Source organism: Muscardinus avellanarius, assembly GCF_963383645.1.
Source record: "Muscardinus avellanarius genome assembly, chromosome: 10".
Lineage (NCBI taxonomy): Eukaryota > Metazoa > Chordata > Mammalia > Rodentia > Gliridae > Muscardinus > Muscardinus avellanarius.
The window spans coordinates 111,641,299-111,661,177 of record NC_137796.1 but is presented as its reverse complement, the minus strand read 5'-3'; the positions used below and the strand labels follow the sequence as shown (position 1 = coordinate 111,661,177).

The following is a 19,879-nucleotide window of genomic DNA, read 5'->3' as shown; positions in this document are numbered from 1 at the left end:
AAATAGGGCGGAGGGTGTAGCTCAGAGGTAGAGTGCCCCTGGGTTCCATCCCTACTTGCCACACACACACAGTGTATAGAGCAAGGTGTTTGAGAAGGGGTGTAGAGTTTCTATGCCCTCTTCAAGTACAGCACCCTTCCGGCACCTCAGTGTGTTCAGAAACTGCAAAGCCCATAGTCTAGAGATTTCCTTGCAGCTTTATCAAGTAGACATACTTGATTATTAGGGTTTTTTGTTTTTTTTTTAATTTTTTATTGGTGCACTGTATTCATACATCATAGTGGGATACAAAAAAACTTTTGTAGACATACATGCACACATCATCCAGTCAGCCCCCACCTGATCCCCACCCTATTCCCTCCCCATCCCTCCTTCTCATGCTTGGCTTAGTGGTTGACATCTAGTATTATAGCAATTTATCCAAATTTAAAAATGATATTCTCACATAACAGTTTCATTTGTCTGATACCAAGCTTTTGATAACTTAAAGATAACATTTCAATATTTCTTTTTGCTTTCTTTCTTACCAGAGAATATTTTTTTCTTTTTTTTTAGGTGAAACTATCATATATTTATATATTTATTTTTCAGAAAAAAATCTATCCTAATATGGAATATGGACTCTAGATACCCAAAATGATCTCGAAAAAGAACAAAGCTAGAAGACATATATTTTCTGATTTCAAACCATATAAAGCTACAATCATTGAAACAGTGTAGTGCTGTTCTAAAGGCAGATATACAAACCATTGGAGTTAAATAAAAGCCTAGAGCTAAATTCTTCCATATATTGTCAAGTTATTTTTGACAAGGTTTCCATGAACATTTGGTGGAGGAAATAATAATCTTTTCACTAAATATTGTTGAAAAATAATAATTACATGAAAAAGAATAAAATTGGACCCTTACCTAATCTCATATACACATATTAACTCAAAATAGATAAAAGACCTAAATATAAATCTTAAGACTATAAACTTTTAGAAGAAAATCTGGGTCATAAAACCTCACAACATTAAAATTGGCAGTGACTTCTTGGATATGATTTCAATGGCACAGGCAACAGAAGAGTATACAAACTCCCTAAAAAATAAAAGAAATATTGTATATCCAAAGACAATGTAAACAGAGTTAAAAGTTACTGATAGAATGGGATAAAATATTTCCAAATGCTATATCTGAAGGTATATTAATATTCCAACTAGAAATCCTAAAAATTAACAACAATAAAAGCAAACAATACAATTTAGAGATAGGTAAAAGAATAACAAATAATGAATCTCCACAGATAACCAATCTTAGTTGTCTGTTGGATGGAAAATCTTTTTTCTCTGGTTCTGGTGTGTGTTACCTATTTCTTCTTTGTAGTTAATCTCTTTGAGTATTTTCTCTAGCGCTGGTTTTGAAGACATAAATTCCTTCAGTTTCTGTTTGTCATGGAAGCTTCTTATTTCTCCATCTAATTTGATAGAAAGTTTTGCTGGGTAGGAAATTTTTGGCTGGAAGTTGTTTTCTTTCAGAGTTTGGAATATGTTATTCCAAGCCCTTCTGGCTCTCATGACTTGGTTTGGGAAGTCTGGAGTGACTCTAATTGGTTTGCCTCTGAATGTCACTTGGCCCTTTGCTTTTGTTGCCTTTAAGATTCTCTGCTTGGCTTCCACATTGGTCATTTTGACAATTATGTGGCGTGGGGATCCTCTTCTCCGATCCTGTCTAAAGGGAGTTCTATAAGTTTCCTGGACCTTTGTATCAACCTCTTGCTCTATGTTTGGAAAATTTTCTGCTATTACTTCCTTGAAGAGATTGTTGATCCCTTTGGTTTCACTTTCTTTTCCCTCCTCTATTCCAATAATTCTTAGGTTAGCTCACTTAAAATGGGCCCATATTTCTTCAATATCAGATTCCTGCTGTCGGATATTTTTTTCTAGATTAGAAACTATGATTTCATTTTTGGATTGCTTATCTTCTAAGAGCGAGATTCTGTTCTCCATGTGTTCTAATCGGTTGTTTGTGCTTTGAATTGAGGCCTTCATTAATTGCATCCTTTATCTCTTTTTGGCTCTCTCTGAGTTCTTTTCGAAGCACCTCTATTATTTCTACAGTTATTTTCCTGATTTGATCTTCTAGAAATCTCTGAATTTCTGTTTTATTGGGTTCTGATGTTGTGGGGTTGTGGGCATTCACTGCTCCATTGTTATTCCTCTTTTCCATGATTTCGGAAGTTTGTGCCTTCTCTGGGTTCTTCCCTTGGGTCTCTATGACTTCACTTAAGGTGCTCTAGATCTCGATCTGTGGTATCTCAGACCCCACTACTCTTTTACTGGGTTGTATCACAGAGTCTCAGACCCAGGGAGTCGATAGAGGCTGCTTTAGACCATGGGGGGGTGCTAGGTTGGGTGTTCTCCTATGGTGTGATATCTCTGCCACTGCCACTCCCCCACTGGGTCAAGTCCCTGGGAGTGCAGTACTGGGATTTCTCCTCTGGGGCCCGCAATTTGACTCACTGTTGTTGAGTGCGCTGATGGAGCTGTAGTGGACTTGGTGAATTCGCTGCTGCAGCCGCTGGTGGCGATATGGCGCCGCTGCTACGCCCTCGGCCGTGAGGCTGGCATATTTCTTCTCTGGTTTTGAGCTCCGCTCTGAGTCCCTCGGCTCGCTGTCTGCCGCTTCTCTCTGGAGCCTGGTGGGCTGTTGAGTGCGTTGGTCTGTAGCTGTAGCCGTCCGGTGAACTCGCCGCTGCCGCCGGCAGTAAGGCACTGCTGCCGCGTCCTCGGGTGTGAGGCCAGCGTATTTCCTCTGTGGCTCTGAGCTCTGTTCTGAGTCCCCCTCCTCTCTGGAGCCTGGTGATTTTTTTGTTTCTCTGGTGATGGTATTTTCTGGCTATGAAAGGCGCTGATTTTGTGGTAATGGAGATTGGTTGTTAGCGGGGCTCTTAAGCCCCGCTTTTCTCGGTTGCCATCTTCCCGGAAGTCCTTGATTATTAGTTTAATCATCAGTCCCTCTCTCCCTCCCTGGAGGATACGGAATGGGCTGAAGCCCCAGGTACCTCATCATGGTTTGGTTTTTCTGGTGTATAGCCTCATCCTGAAGCTGTCCCGGAGCCTACCAAAAGTCACTTCATACGAACACATGACACTCTTAGTGCCCAGGAAGTTCCCAGGCATTTCTGAGCTCTGTGTAGCACACAAAATGAAGTATTAATTAAAAGGCCAAAGATTAGACCAAGAATTCGTGTGTGTGTGTGTGTGTGTGTGTGTGTGTGTGTCACTAGGGATGGAACCCAGGGTGTTCTGCCTCCGAGTTACATCCCAGCCCTATTTTATTCTGAAACAGGGCCTCACTAAGGTGCTGAGGCTGGCGGTGAACTTGCGATCCTCTTGTCTCAGACTCCCGAGTACTGGGATTAATTACAAGCATGTGCCACCATGTCCAACTTAGACCAAGAGTTCTTATCCATAGGAATTAAAAGGGCTTCAGGAGCTCTGTCTCAGAAAGAAGGATAAAAACTAAATATATCTTCATATCTTCTTCATCTTGAAACCTGCTGAGACGATTCCCTAAATACTCAGGGAGGGTGAGGGTGTGGCACTTAAGATTCCCGAGTTGGCCGGGCGTGGTGGCGCACGCTTGTAATCCCCCCCCCCCCCCCCCCCCGCTTGGGAGGCGGAGACAGGAGGATCGGATCACCGAGCTCTGGCTTAGGAGACCCTGTTTCCAAAATGAAAATGTAAAAAATAGGTCTGGGAGTGTAGCCCCGAGGTAGAAGGGCTTCCACCCCAGTACCACACACACACACAAAAAAAAAAGATTCCCGAGTTGGAGGGTTTATGAAATCTTTTTTTTTCCAGCCAGGTATGGGGCACATGCTTGTAATGTCAGTACTTGGGAGGCTGAGCAGGAGGATTGCAGGTCCGTGGCCAGCCGCAGGAGCTTATTGAGCAGACATCATTGTCTTGTTTCTGATGGAGGGAAGAGGAGGGATTTCTGTTTCATCATCAAGCTCCATATTCTCTACGGGTTTTCATAGATGCTCGTGTGTGTGTGTGTGTTTGTGTGTGTGTGTGTGTGTGTGTGTGTGTTTGTGTGTGTGTGTGTGTATGTGTGTGTGTGTGTGTTTTGGGGACTGAACTAGAAATGCTCTACTAGTGAGCTATACTTCCACTTTTTAGTTTTTATTTTGAGACAGGGCCAGGCTAAGTTGCCCAGGCTGGCCTGGAACTTGAGATTCTCCTCCTCCTCCCTCCCACAGGGCTTCAGTCTCCCTTGATGCTCTTTGTCATGTTGAGAAAATTCCTTTCTATTCCAATTTGTTGAATTCTTTCATTTTGTGTGTGGTTGGTTGTTTGCAGTAATAAGGATTAAACCCAGGGCTTTCTATCACTGAGCTACCTCCCCAGAGCTTTTTATTTTTTATTTTGAGACAAGGTCTTACTATGTTGCCCAGGCTGGCCTCGAATTTGAGGGGATTCTGCCTCAGCCCTCCAAGTGCATACAAGTGTATGCCACAACATCCGGCTGACTGGTTTGGTTTTTGTTTTGTTTTGTTTTAATAATAGAAGAGACTAGGCGTGGTGGCGCACGCTTGTAATCCAACTACTTGGGAGGCTGAGACAGGAGGATCGCAGGTTGAAAGCCAGCCTTGACAACTTAATGAGGCCCTCCACAACTTAGTGAGACCCTGTTTCCAAATAAGAAATAAAAAGGGATGAGGGTTTAGCTCAGAGGTATAATGCCTCTGGGGTCAATCCCTATTGCCACCAAATAATGATAATAAAAATAATAATGATAGAAGGGTGTTGGATTTTGTCAATGACTTTTTTGTGTCTAGTAAATCTACCATGTGATTTTTGTCCTTCCTTCTGCTAACCTGATGTATTACTACCATGTAATTCAATGCTAACAATAAAGTTAGCACAGACTTCCCATGTTAAAGGCACTGTCACCCATAAAACTTCTCATACTTCAGAAACATAAGACTCTGGGTTTGCAAGCAAACAAGGAGCTTCTGACGAGCTGACTACAAATGTGAATACCCTGTTGCTGCCTCAGGCTCATTAGTTCACAAGAACGACTGACAGGACTCAGGAAAGTGCTAGAGTTGTTGATTTTTGGTACTGGGAATAGAACCCAAGAACATTCTATCTCTGAGCTAACCCCAGCTCTATTTTGTTTTTTATTTTTAAATTTAATTTTAATTTAATTTTTGTGGCACCGGGAATGGAACTCAGGGGCATTCTACCTCCAAACAACACTCTCAGCCCTATTTTTTAAAATTCTTTCTAATTTTGAAACAGACTCACTCAGTTGTAAAGGGCCTCACTAAGTAGCTGAGACTGTCCATGAACTGTGATCCTCTGGTCTCAGCCTCCCGAATGCTGGGGTTACAAATGTGTGCTACTGCTCCCGACTTTTAATTTTTATTTTTTGCAGTACTGGGAATGGAACCCAGGGGCATTCTACCTCCAAGCTATACCCCTAGCCCTATTTTTTATTTTTTATTTGAAACAGGATCTCACTGAGTTGCAAAGGGCCTCACTAAGTAGCTGAGACTGTCCACGAGCTGTGATCCTCTTGTCTCAGCCTCCCAAATGCTGGGATTACAAGCATGTACCACTACACCCGGCTATTCTTTTTTATTTTTGAAACAGGGTTTTACTAAGTTGCAGAGGGCCTCACTAAGTAGCTGAAACTGGCTGTGAACCTGTGATCCTCCTGTATCTGCCTCCCAAGTATGGGGATTACAAATATGCACCACCACACCTGGTTTATTTTTTTATTTTTTTGCTTATTTTTAACCCAGGGGCATTCTACCTCTGAGCTACAAAAAAAGGGTCTCACTGGCTGGGTGTGGTGTCACACACTTGTAATACCCACACTTGGGAGGCAGAGACAGGAGGATCATGCAGGTTCGAAGCCAGCCGCACTGGTTTAAGAGACCCTGTTTCCAAAAATAAAAAAAGTATAAAATAGGTCTGGGAGTGTAGCCTGGAGGTAGAAGGGCTTCCAGGAACCCCAGTACCACCAAAAAAATTTTTTAAAAAAGGGTCTCACTAAGTTGTGGAGAGCCTCACTAAGTAACTGAAGCTGGCTGTGAACCTGAGAGCCTCCTGTCACAGCCTCCCAATTATTGGGATTATAAGCGTGTGCCACAACAACTGGCTCAGCCCTGTTTTTCTTTTTTACGGGGTGAGGGGGTACTGTGGATAAAACCCAGGGACATTCGTCCTCCGAGCTATACCCCCAGCCCTATTTTTTATTCTTTTTTTTTTTTGAAACAGGGTCTCACTGACTTGCAAAGAGCCTCAAAAAGTAATAGCTGAGGCTGTCTGCAAACCACGATCCTCCTGTCTCAGCCTCCCAAATGCCGGGATTACACCCATGTGCCACCACACCGGGCTTTTATCTTTATTTTGAAACAAGGTCTCACTAAGTGCAGAGGGCCGGTCTTGAACCTGCAATCCTCCTGTCTCAGCCTCCCAAGTACTGGCATTACAGGTGTGTCCCACCATGCCCAGCATATATATATATAATATATGTTTTTGAGGTATTGAGGTTCCTGGAAACCCTTCTACCTCTGGGCTACATTCCCAGACCCATTTTTATTTGGAAACAGGGTCTCTTAAGCCAGCAAGACTGGCTTCAAACCTGCGCAATCCTCCTGTCTCTACCTCCCAAGCGCAGGGATTACAAATGTGTGCCACCATGCCCGGCCCAGCTTATATTTTTATGTATATTTTAAGCACATATGAGCAAAATGTAAATTGGACAGGGTTGGCTTCTATCAACAACGCCTGCTTCTCTCTTGCCCTGGCCATTGCAGCTGAAAGGCCTGTCTCAGCAGAAGTGCCGTGAAGAGGTCACGCAGATGCTGCGCACCCTCAGGCTGGAGGACAAGTGGAACGCACGGTGCTGGTGCCTGAGCGGGGGCATGAAGCGCAAGCTCTCCATCGGCATCGCCCTCATAGCGGACTCCAAGGTACCGGGCCGGAGGCCGCAGGCACTAGAACGCCGCCCCAGCCCCTCCACTCGCGCCCCCAGCCCACGGCATAGTCAGCCTGGCCTAGGGTGCGGCTCTGCCCCCAGGTGTTGGTGCTGGACGAGCCCACCTCAGGCATGGACGCCATCTCCAGGAGGGCCATCTGGGACCTCCTCCAGCAGCAGAAGAGTGACCGCACCATCCTGCTGACCACCCACTTCATGGACGAGGCTGACCTGCTGGGGGACCGCATCGCCATCATGGCCAAGGGGGAGCTGCAGTGCTGCGGGTCATCGCTGTTCCTCAAGCAGAAGTATGGTGAGTGGCGGGCAGCGGGCAGCCCGGCCTCGGGCCTCGGCCCCTGTGCTGAGGAGCTGCCCAGGTGAAGGGCCTCTCTAGACCTGTGCTGTCGCCCCGCGGAGGGGCTCGTGTGAGGGTAACCTGGAGTGAGGAGGGAATGAAGTAAGAAGACTCTCTGAGACTCGGGGTCAGAAGACCTCTGTGTGAGCTCAGTTTGCTGGTTTATTGCCTCTTCATCTAGGTGGCCCACTTTGTTTGTTTGTTTGTTTGTTTGTTTGTTTATTTTGGTGATACTGGGGTTCCTGGAAACCCTTCTATCTCCGAGCTACACTCCCAGACCTATTTTATATTTTTATTTGGAAACAGGGTCTCTTAAGCCAGCGTGGCTGGCTTCGAACCTGAGTGATCCTCCTGTCTCCACCTCCCAAGCGTGGGGATTACAAGTGTGTGCCACCATGCCCGGCTTAGTTTATCTTTTTTGAGACTTTGTTTTCTAACTATAAAATGGAGATTCAAATGCCATGTTCCTCAAAGAGTGAGAAAGCATGTGAAAAAGCACTGTATCAGACTGAGCTGCTATTTCTGCAGGGACTGTTCCCCCAGGGACCCACTTCAGGCCCCTCCGCTGCCCTCAGGACCCCTCCTTGGCTCCCCATGCTGCTGCTCCATGCCACTCCCGCCCTCGCCCTCTCCACCTTCCCGTCTCTACTTGCTGACTAGCGTCTCCCTCTCCTGGCATTGCACCTTCTCTCTGTGAAACGTGTTTTCTCAGCCTTGACCTCTGTCCTGAATCCTAGGTCTATATCTCTAGCTGCCTCTCCTGTGGCTGCACTTAGGTGTGTTTTCCTAGTCTGTTTTCTATTGCTGTAACAGAATATATGAGGCTGAGCCAGGACCGAGACAGGGGCATTACAGGTTCAAGGACAGCCTCAGCAATATAGATTCTCTCAGCAACCTAGAGAGACCCTGTTTTCAAATAAAAAAATAAAATAAGCCTGTGGGTATAACTTGAGGTAGAAGGCCCCTGGGTTCTACCCCTAGAATACTACGACTGCTACTACTACTACTAATAATAATAACCAGGTATAATGATGCACACCTATAATCCCAGTACTTCAGAGGCTGAGAGAGGAAGTTGCAGATTTGAGGCCAACCTCAGAAACCTAGCAAGGCCCTCCCCAATTTATCAAGATCTTTATTTCCAAGTAAAAATTAAAAAATAGGACTGGTACTGGGTATGGTGGCACACACATGTAATCCCAGTACTTGAAAGGCTGAAACAGGAGGATCTCAGGTTTGAAGCCAGCCTCAGGAACTTAACAAGCCCTCCACAACTTAGCAAGACCTTATTTACAAATAAAAAATAGGGCTGGGGCTGGGCATGGTGGGACACATCTGTAATCTCAGAACTTGGAAGGCTGATATAGGATTGCGGGTTTAAGGACAGCCTCAGTAATGTGGAAAGACTATCAGCATTAGGGAAAATTAGGGAGACCCTGATTCAAAACAAAAGATAACAAGATTTGGGGTATAGCTCAGAGATAGAGTGCCCCTAGGTTCAATCCCCAGTACACACACACACACACACACACACACACACACGTGTGCGCGCGCGATAGTTTAAAGGTAGAATGCCCCTGAGTTTAATCCCCAGCACCACAGAATATCTGAGTCGGGACAGTTTGTAAGGAAAAGAGCTTATGATTCTAGAGGCTTGGAAGTCCAAATGGGGCAGCAGCATCTGGTGAGGGCCCCAAGCTGCTTCGGCTCATGGCCGAAAGCAGAAAGGTGAGTGTACGAGCAGAAGAAAAGTAAGAGAAAGATGAGGACGCCAAACTCTTAAAACAATCTGCTCCGTCAGTAACTAGTTGACTGTCTTGAGAGCAAGAGCCAGCAAGAGCTCACCCCTGCAAGAAAGGCATGCACTCGCCCCGGAGGGCTCCTCCTCCATGACCCAAGCACCTCCTACGAGGCCCCACCTGCCTGCACAGCTGCTTTAGGGACCAAGCCTTCTCTGTTTTGTGAAAACCATCGCAGGTGATGACAGGCCCTTAGTCTGGCAGGACTAGGCTCTTGTTCTTTCTCACTAGACCAGCTGCTCCTGCAGGTATCTCAGTAGACGGAACTCCACTCTTCTGTGTGGTTGGCTATAATCTGAAGGTGCCCTGACCCCTACGTCTCTCAACCCACATCCGCTGCATCTGCTGCCCTGTTGGTCTCACCTCCAAAATATACCCCAGGTTCTGTCTGTTCTCTCCCCGCCAGCCATGCTCTCGTACCCGGATCCAAGTCACATCCCCTCCCACCTGGGTTATTGCAGACCACTCCTAATCCATCTTTCACCCTTTGATTGTGCACCTTTTCACTCTGTTCTCAACCCACTTGTCAAAGTGAGCATGTAAGCTGGGTGTGGTGGTGCATACCTGAAATCACAGTACTCTGGAGGCAGAGACAGGAGGATTGCAGGTTCAAGGCCAGCTTAAAAAACTTAGTAAGACCCTGTTTCAAAAAAAAAGAAAAAAAAAAAGCTGGGAATAGTGATGCATGCTTGTAATCCCAGTAGTTGGGAGGCTGAGACAAGAAGATTGCAGGTTCTCTTAGCTACTTAGTGAGGCTCTCCAAAACTTACTGAGACCTTGTTTCAAAATAAAGAATAAAAAATAGGGCTGGGGATGTATCTTGGAGGTAAAATGCCCCGGGGTTCCATCGTCAGTACTGCAATAAATAATTAAGTAAATAAAAATTTTAAAAAAGCTGGGCGTGGTGGCGTATGCTTATAATCCCAGCATTTGGGATGCTGAAACAGAAGGGTTGTAGTTTGCAGAGAGCCTCGGCTACTTAGTGAGGCCCTTTTGCAACTCAGTGAGACACTGTTTCAAAATAAAGAATAAAAATAGGGCTGGGAGTGTCTCTTGGAGGTAGAATACCCCTGGGTTCCATCCCCAGTACCGCAAAAAAAAAAAAAAAAAAAAAAAAAAAGAGGTGATGATGTAAATTGTAGGTAGAAGCCTCCAGTATCCAAAACAAAAAAATAAAATAAAATAAGGTTGGGGGTATGACTTGTAGGTAGAATGCTCCTGGATTCAATCCCCAGTAACACACACACACACACACACACACACACACACACACACGATGTAATCTTTATACAGGGATTTTTGTTCTTCACCCTAACATTCAGGGCCTCTGCTTACTAAGTGTTTACTTCCCCCAAGTGAGTTATCACTTAAAGGGAATGCCATGCTTAATGCACACCTCCTCTATATTTCCTAGTGTTGCTTTATTTGCCGCTGTCATGTCTCAATTCTGAAGCAGAATGAAAACCATAAGGCCTGTTCCTTATGGTTTAAACATGACCAAGAGACTTTCCAGCTTCTTTCCCCTGGAACTATCCTGTTCTAAGCTCTAGAAAACTAAGTGTGGCTGAGAAGAGAAGCAAGAAGAGTATAATGGCTTCCCGGCCTTTCATGGTGTTTCAGGTGCAGGATATTACATGACTGTACTGAAAAGCCCGTCCTGTGACTCAGAGAAGATCTCTCGCTTTATTCTCCGTCATATACCGAATGCAGTTTTGGAGTCCAACATTGGAGATGAATTAATATTTATGCTTCCTAAAGAGAACATCGACAGGTATGGACTGAGAGGTCACCCGTGGCCACTGAAATTCATAACCTTCCCACATGTCCACATGTAATTACACAAATCTCTCTTAAGAGTACTTCCCCCTCAAAATCTCATCCTGTTACAGAATCAGTTCAAGACTAAGGATTTTATCATCTGAATCATGTCTAGAAAACAGATAAAGCTCCTCAAGTGTGGTACTTGGTTTCAACTCCTTGGGTACGGTTCTTCTTGATTTTTTTTTTCCAGTACTGAGTATTGAAGCCAGGGGCATTCTACCTGAGCTACATCTCCAGTGCCATTTTTTATTATTTATTTTGAAGCAGGGTCTAAGTTGTGGAGAGCCTTACTAAGTAGCTGAGGCTGGCTGTGAACCTACGCTTCTCCCGTCTCAGCCTCCCAAGTACTGGGATTACAAGATTGTGCCACCATGCCCAGCTCAGTTCTTGATTTGAAAACCTGTGAACTAAACAGAGAAGTTGTCTGAGTCACATATACCCCATGTACTGAGCATACAACAATGAGCCGGGCATGGTGGCACACACTTGTAACCCCAATGTTTGTGAGGCTGAAAGGAGGATCACATATTCATGGCCAGCCTCAGCAACTTAGGCCCTTCACAACTTAGAGAGACCCCGTTTCAAAATAAAAAATAAAATAGGGGTGGGGTGTAGCTCAGAGGTAGAATACCCCTGGGTTCAATCCTCAGTACTGCAAAAAAAAAAAAAAAAGTCCTCATGAAACATAGACACAAAAGTCTTTAACAAAATATAAGTTGGTGATGGACCTAACTGGAGCTTTCAAGATGGCTTCATTAAAAAATCTGGTGCATCAGCAGGGATTCTGGAAAGCTGGGCCCAGCTGAGGCTGTGGACCAGAGCATCTCCTGTGTCCTCTCTAGGACGCTGGGCTCACTTGTTGGGAGACATCACACATGGTGGCTCAGGGCTCTTGGTGAGATGGAGGCACCTAAAGCTTTTTCTGACCTTCTTAGGCAAGGAAGTCACCAAGGCCAACTTAGAAGAGAGTGAGAATGAAACTCCGCCTCTCCGAAGACATAGTGAGGGATTTGTAGCTCTTATGCTCTTGTTGGTCCAGATAAATTAAAGCACAGGTTCACAAATAGGACACACAGACGAATGTTTATAGACGCTTTACTCCTGAGCACTCTGACTTGGAAACAATCCAAATATTGATCAGCGGAAGGATAGATGTAGTCTTTTTGTTACGATTTAAATGGTGCTGTGGGCTCTTTTTCTTATTCAACTAAAGTTTGTTGAACAGAAAAATTAAAACTAATAGGCAGCTTGGTGCAGCTTTACCAAGTCTTTATTACAAAACCAGTAGCAAATAGAAAGAGAAGACAAAGCAGCCTGCTGGCACACACGCCGGAGAGCCGAAAATGGGGCTCTCCCCCTTCTGGGACCCCAGCCTCAAGTAGATTTTGTACTGGTATCTTCTTGTCAGCATTACCAAGGCAATGGTGTAAGACCCCCGCCGAGGGGAGACCCTCAATCAACCTCGGGATAAGCAGCGTCAAGTACCACGAGAGACGACGTCCTTGATGCAATGAGCAAAAGATGAAGGTTTATTAAGGAGCCAGTGCACTGGGGCCGACTCGGATAGGAGTTCGGCCCTGAGCCACTGAAAATGAGGGTATTTATAGGGAAAAGACCACTAGTTGGGGGGGGGGGTTGGGGTAGATTGCATGCGTTTACAGAAAATTACAGAATCATTTGAAAAGTACATTCTGTAGTCAAGTGTTAGATAAAATACCAGGTGTAGTCAGTAAGCTCCCGGGTCAAGGCGCTCTGACCCAGACAGTATAGATAAGATGGGGTGGGCTTATCGCATATTTTACATTCCTAAGCTGTAAGCTGCAGTAAAATATACTTTTCTTTTTAACTATTAGCTGGCTGCTAGGGGCTTATGATTTTTTTTTTTCTAAATGGAGCCTTTCAATGGGATAATAACTTATTTCTTAGACAGGGATTACAAGTATGTGCCATTATGCCTGGCTAAAAAATTGTTTTTAAACATCAAATTAAAAAAAATAAATCAGGCATAGTGGTGCACACTTGTAATCCCAGTATTTGGGAGGGTGATAAAGGAGGAGGATCTCAGGTTTGTAGCCAGCTTCAGCTGCTTAATAAGGCCCTCTGCAACTTAGTGAGACCCTGTTTCCAAATAAAGAATAAAAAATAGGGTTGGGAGAAGAAAAAAGAAAGAAAGAAAGAAAGAAAGAAAGAAAGAAAGAAAGAAAGAAAGAAAGAAAGAAAAATAGATTGATTTATTGAGGCCGAGCATGGTGGTGCACGCTTGTAATCCCAGCATTTGGGAGGCTGAGACCGGAGGATTCAGGGTTCACAGACAGCCTCAGCTACTTAGTGAGGCCCTCTGCAACTCAATGAGACCCTGTTTCAAAATAAAAATACAAAAATAGGGCAGGGGATGTAGCTCGGAGGTCAAATGCTTCTGGGTTCCATCCTCAGACCCACACACAAAAAGAAACAAAAAGAAAGAAAGAGAGAGGGGTGGGGGGTAGGAAGGTAGGTAGGTAGGTAGGTAGATAGATGATAGATAGATAGATAGATAGATAGATAGATAGTGCGGGCTGGGGTATAGCTCTGAGGTAGAATGCCCTTGGTTTCAATCCCCAGAGGAAGAACGAATGTCCTTGGGTTCAGTCCCCAGTAACACACACACACACACACACACACACATGCACGCACGCGCGCGCGCGCGCCCCTGGCCATTTAGTAAGCACTCAAAAAGTCCTATTGCTTTTTCTTCTAAATAATGATTATTTTGTATCTATATAACGTGCTAAATGTGCTATGTTATGAAGCTACAAAGTCAGGACCTGAACAGAACACTGCTTACAAGCCCAGGCCTTTTCCCCTGTAGGGACCTGAGGCGAGTGAATGACTGACCTTCTGTCTTGCAGAAATAAAAACTGTTCTTTCCTTCTAGGTTTGAATCTCTATTTAGTGACCTGGAAATAAAGCAGATAGAGCTGGAAATCAGCAGCTTTGGGGTTTCTGTTACTACCATGGAAGAAGTATTCATTAGGTAAGCAAGAACAAAACTATAGACTCCAAGGACCTTAGAATTGTTTAACCAATAGTCTTCTTGACCCAGCTGGGTGTGGGCCCTGTTAATTGCTGGGTGAGCCTTTTGATATGATTATGAGGATTCACTATCCTACACCCTGCTTGACCAAAAGCCTTCTTCCTGTAGATGAGGCCACCTGTCTCCTGTGTATTACTTGCTTATCAAAGTCAGGGTCACATGGTATCTGCCTTCTTTTTTTGTTGTTTTTTTGGTTTTTTTGGTGGTACTGGGGGTGGAACTCAGAGGCTTTCTACCTCTGGGCTATACTCCCAGACCTTTTTTATATTTTATTTGGAAACAGGGTCTCACTAAGTTGCTGAGAGCCTCACTAAGTAGCTGAGGCTGGATTCGAACCTGCACGATCCTCCTGTCTCAGCCTCCCAAGCGCGGGGAGCGCGGGGATTACAAGCGTGCGCCACCACGCCCAGCCTTCCAGGTATTTGCCTTCTTTGAGGAAGATCTGTATCATCCTTCCAAATCCCTGGGAAATTTTAGCCTGTCTGTTAGAAGTTATTTATTATATAAATCTGTCTTTAAAATATGAAGGCCCTGGGCTGCAACTCTATTATGTTCTTGCTACTCACTTTTGGTGCAGGGAACTCTGCAGCTTCCTTTCCCTGTGCAGCACCAAAGCTATTTTAAAATACATTTTGGAGCCAGGCATGGTGGCTCACGCTTGTAATCCCCACGATTGGGAGGCGGAGACAGGAGGATCATGCAGGTTCGAAGCCAGCCGCGCATGCTGGCTTAGGAGACCCTGTTTCCAAATAAAAATATAAAATAGGTCTGGGAGTGTAGCCCGGAGGTAGAAGGTCTTCCAGGAACCCCAGTATCACCAAAAAAAAAAAATAATAATAATAATACATTTTGAAATTAGTACCAAAGCCGGGTATGGTGGCACATGCTTATAATCCCCATGCTTGGGAGGCTGAGACAGGAGGATCGTGCAGGTTGGAAGCCAGCCTCAGCTACTTAGTGAGGCTCTCAGCAACTTAGAGAGACCTTGTTTCCAAATAAAATATAAAATAGGTCTGGGAGGATAGCCCGGAGGTAGAAAGCCTCTGGGTTCCACCCCCAGTACCACAAAAAACAACAACAAAAAAAAAATTAGCCGAGTGTGGTGGCGCACTCTTGTAATCTCAGCGCTTGGGAAGCAGAGGCAGGTTCGAAGCCAGCCGCGCCCACTGGCTTAGGAGACCCTGTTTCCAAATAAAAATGTAAAAATAGGTCTGGGAGTGTAGCCCGGAGGTAGAAGGGCTTCCAGGAACCCCAGTACCACTAAAAAAAAAAAAAAAAAAAAAATAGCACCAAAGCCATTTCCCAATACCAGCGCAGTTCCATCACTGGGGATGAACCCAGGGGCATTCTACCTCTGAGCTACATCCTCAGCCCTATTCCTTCCTTCTTTATTTCTTTATTTCCTTATTTCATACTGGGGGTGGAACCCAGGGGCTTTTCTACCCCTGGGCGTACGCCACCACGCCTGGCTATTCTTTATTTTGAAACAGGGTCTTCTAGAGTTGCAAAGGGCCTCAAAGTAGCTGAGGCTATCCACGAGCCATGATCCTCCTGTCTTAGCTTTCCAAATGCTGGGATTATGAGCGTGCACCACCATGCCTGGCTATTTATTTATTTATTTGGGGGGGGGGTACTGGGGATGGAACCCAGGGGCATTCTACCTCTGAGCTATACCCCCAGCCCTATTTTTTATTCTTTATTTTGAAACAGGCTTTCACTGAGTTGCAGAGGGCCTCACTAAGTAGCTGAGGCTGGCCGTGAACCATGATCCTACTGTCTCAGCCTCCCAAGTGCTGGGATTACAAGCATGCAGTGCCACTACCAGTAACTTGTTTGTTTGTTTGTTTGTTTGTTTGTTTGTTTGTTTGTTTGCAGTGCTGGGGATGGAACCCAGGGGCATTCTACCTTTGAGCTATACCCCCAGCCCTATTTTTTTTTTTTTTTTGCGGGGCTGGGGATGAAACCCAGGGGCATTTGACCTCCGAGCTACACCCCCTGCCCTGTGTTTTATTCTTTATTCTGAAACAGGGTCTCACTAAGTTACAGAGGGCCTCACTACGAGGCTGTCCATGAACCACTATCCTCTGGTCTCAGCCTCCAGAATGCTGGGATTACAAGCGTGCACCACCACACCCAGCCCAGCCCTATTTTTTATTCTTTATTTTGAAAAAGGGTTTCAGTGAGTTGCAGAGGGCCTCACTGAGTAGCTGAGGTTGTCTGCGAACCGTGATCCTCCTCCTGTCTCAGCCTCTGGCTCAACCTTTATTATTATTATTATTATATATATATATATTTTTTTTTTCAGGTGTGGGAATGGAACCCAGGGGCATTTGACCTCCAAGCTACACCCCCTGCCCAATTTTTTATTTTGAAACAGGGTCCCACTAAGTTGTGGAGGGCCTCACTGAGTTGCTGAGGCTGTCCTTGAACCATGATCCCTTGTCTCAGTCTCCTGAATGCTGGGATCACAAGCGTGCGCCACCACTTCCAGCTCTATGTTTTTATTTTGAAACAGGATCTCACTAAGTTGTGGAGGGGAAAGGGGATGATGTATGGAAAACTATTTCTATTTTCTGCTCTTGGAAGTGAATCCAACAGTCCTAACCAGCCTTCTGACCACTGTGGCCCTGTCCAATAGCTTGACCACAGCCTCATGAGAAATGCTGAAACAAAATCTCACCTAGCAGCCATTCCCAGATTCCTTACCCATAGAAACTGTGTGACATAATCATGTTTACCATGATGCGCTTATTGTCACTCAACAGCTTAAGTTGTCATAGCAATAAATAACAAATATACCATCTTTTACAGAACTATGTTTTAGGGAAAATGAACCACGACTTTCTGGGTACTATGCTGTGACAAATTCTCAGGAGTATAATGACCCCACGGCATGAGAATGTACATTTCCTGGCACATTGAACACTTTGCATCCAACAGTGAACACATTTATTTGCCTAGATCAAAAGTCAACAAACTTTCCTTAAAGGGCCAGAAAATATTCTATGCTATATAGGCTTAATCAAGCATAATCAAGGATCTTACATAGGCACTTATATAATTACTAACACATCCATTTTAAAATGTAAAATCCAAGTTGGGCATGGTGGCACACGCTTGTAATCCCAGTATTTGGGAGGATTGCGCAGGTTCAAAGCCAGACATGCTGGCTTTAGAGACCTTGTTTCCAAAAAAAAAAAGTAGCCCGAAGGTAGAAGGCAGGAACCCCAGTACCCCAGTACCACCAAAAAAAAAATTATATATATATATATATATATATATATATATATATATATAATAGGTCTGGTAATGTAGCCCATATGTAGAGGGCCCATGGGTCCCATCCCCTGTACCACAAAAAAATAAAATAAAATAAAATAAAATGTAAAATCCAGCCTTTAATCCCAATAAGCCTTTAATCCCAATACTTGGAAGGCTGAGACAGGAGAATCACTGATTCGAGGCCAGTCTCATCAATTTAGCAGGACCCTCCTCAACTTCATGAGACCCTGTTTCAAAATAAATTAAAACCCAGGTGTGGTGGCGTGTGCTTATAATCCCAGTATTTGGGAGACTGAGACAGGAGGATGGTTGCAGGCTCACAACGAGCCTCAGCTACTTAGTGAGGCCCTATGCAACTTAGTGAGACCCTGTTTCCAAATAAAGGCTAAAAAAAAATAGGGCTGGGGGTGTATATTGGAGGTAGAATGCCCCTGGGTTCAATCCCTAGTACCACAAAAAAAAAAAAGACTGTCTAACTAACTAACTAAATAAATAAATAACATAGTCAACCATGGTAGCACATGCTTGTAATCTCAGTACTTGGAAGGCTGAGACAGGGGGCTCTGGTTCAAAGCCAGCCTTAGAGGGCCTCACTAAGTATTAATGAGGCCCTCTGCAACTTAGTGAGACCCTGTTTCAAAATAAACAATAAATGCCGGGCGTGGTGGCGCACCCTTGTAATCCCCGCGCTTGGGAGGCGGAGACAGGAGGATCGCGCAGGTTCGAAGCCAGCTGTGCTGGCGTAAGAGACCCTGTTTCAAAAATATAAAATAGGTCTGGGAGTGTAGCCCGGAGGTAGAAGGGCTTCCAGGAACCCCAGTACCACAAAAAAAAAAAAAAAAAAAAAAAACAATAAAACATTGGGCTGAGAGGTAGCTCAGAGGTAGAATGCTGCTGGGCTCAATCCCCAGCACCACAACAAACAAACAACAATAATAAAATCAGGCTGGTCATAGTGGCGCATGCTTGTAATCCCAATATTTGGGAGGCTGAGATAGGAGGATCACAGTTTGCGGACAGCTTCAGCTACTTCGCAAGGCCCTTTGCAACTCAGTGAGACCCTGTTTCAAACTAAAGAGTAAAAAATAGGGCTAGGGGTGCCTTTTGGAAGTAGAATGCCCCTCGATTCCGTCTCCAGTACCGCAATATATATATTGAAATAAAATCAGGCTAGAGTGTAGCTCAGAGACAGAATGCCCTAGATTCAATTCCCATTAACACACAAGAAATAAATGAAAATGTAAAATCCAGATGGGCATGGTGACACACATGTGTAATCCCAGTACTTGGGAGGATGAGACAGAAGGATTGAAGATTCAAGGTCAACCTCAGCACTTAGGAAGAGCCTCAGCAATTTTTTGAGACCCTGTTTCAAAATAAAAGGGCTGCATGTATGTCATATCAACATTATTTATATTATGTGAGACTATAATGCACCAATAAAAGCATATTATAAAAAATATAAAAATAAAAGTGCTATAGGTATTGCTCTGAGGTAGGATGCCCCCAAGTTCCTCAGTGCCAAATAAGTAAATAAATAACTAAAAATTTAAAAATACAAGCTGGGAGTGGTGATGCAAGCCTATAACAGCATTTGGGAGACTGAGACTGGAGGATTGCAAATTGGAGACTCACCAATTTAAGAGAGACTATCTCAAATAAAAGACAAAGTATCTGGGGGTATATAGCTCATCAGTAGAACGCTGAGATGTGGTTACCATCACCTAGCCAATGGTCTCAGCGGTGCTGTTTTCGTATTTCTGATTTTGATATTAAAAGACATATCATGCCAGGTGTGGTGGCCCATGCTTGTAAATCTAGCACTTGGGAGGCTGAGATAGGATTGCAGGTTCGCAGCCAGCCTCTGCAACTTAGTGAGACCCTCTGCAATTTAGTGAGACCCTGTTTCAAAATAAAGAACAAGCCGGGTGTGGTGGCGCATGCTTGTAATCCCCGCTCTTGGGGGAGGCTGAGACAGGAGGATCGCGCAGGTTCAGAGCCAGCCTCAGCTACTGAGTGAGGCTCTCAGCAACTTAGTGAGACCCTGCTTCCAAATAAAGTATAAAATAGGTCTGGGAGTATAGCCCGGAGGTAGAAAAGCCCCTGGGTTCCACCCCCAGTACCACCAAAAAAAAAAGAAAAGAAAAGAAAGAAAGAACAGCCGGGCGTGGTGGCGCACGCTTGTAATCCCCGCGCTTGGGAGGCGGAGACAGGAGGATTGCGCAGGTTTGAAGCCAGCCGTGCTGGCTTAGGAGACCCTGTTTCCAAAAATATAAAATAGGTCTGGGAGTGTAGCCCGGAGGTAGAAGGGCTTCCAGGAACCCCAGTACCACCAAAAAAAAAAAAAAAAAAAAAAAAAAAGAAAAGAAAAGAAAGAAAGAACAAAGCAACAGGGCTGGGTGGGAGTATAGCTCAGAGATCGACTGTCCCTGGGTTCCATCCCTAGTACCATTTAAAAAAAGACATACTTGGTTGTAATTTTTGTGGGATACCTTTTAAGGAAAATAATAAAATCTATTCATGCTAGTGTTGTTTCAGTTTTTTGAAAAAGCCATTGGTAGCAAGGCG

General features: G+C 44.6%; 1 protein-coding gene across 1 annotated transcript in view; it reads left to right on the top strand.

The window, feature by feature from the left end:
* The window catches only part of LOC308268894 (ATP-binding cassette sub-family A member 17-like), a gene marked incomplete at both ends in the record, with an annotated part of 93,799 nt that overhangs the window by 41,100 nt on the left and 32,820 nt on the right, over window positions 1-19,879 (top strand). The window contains 4 exons of the mRNA XM_080703997.1: window positions 6,821-6,976; window positions 7,084-7,294; window positions 10,756-10,906; window positions 13,871-13,969. Coding sequence (XP_080560123.1) covers window positions 6,821-6,976; window positions 7,084-7,294; window positions 10,756-10,906; window positions 13,871-13,969 — 617 coding nt within the window. The remainder of the gene's footprint in view (window positions 1-6,820; window positions 6,977-7,083; window positions 7,295-10,755; window positions 10,907-13,870; window positions 13,970-19,879) is intronic.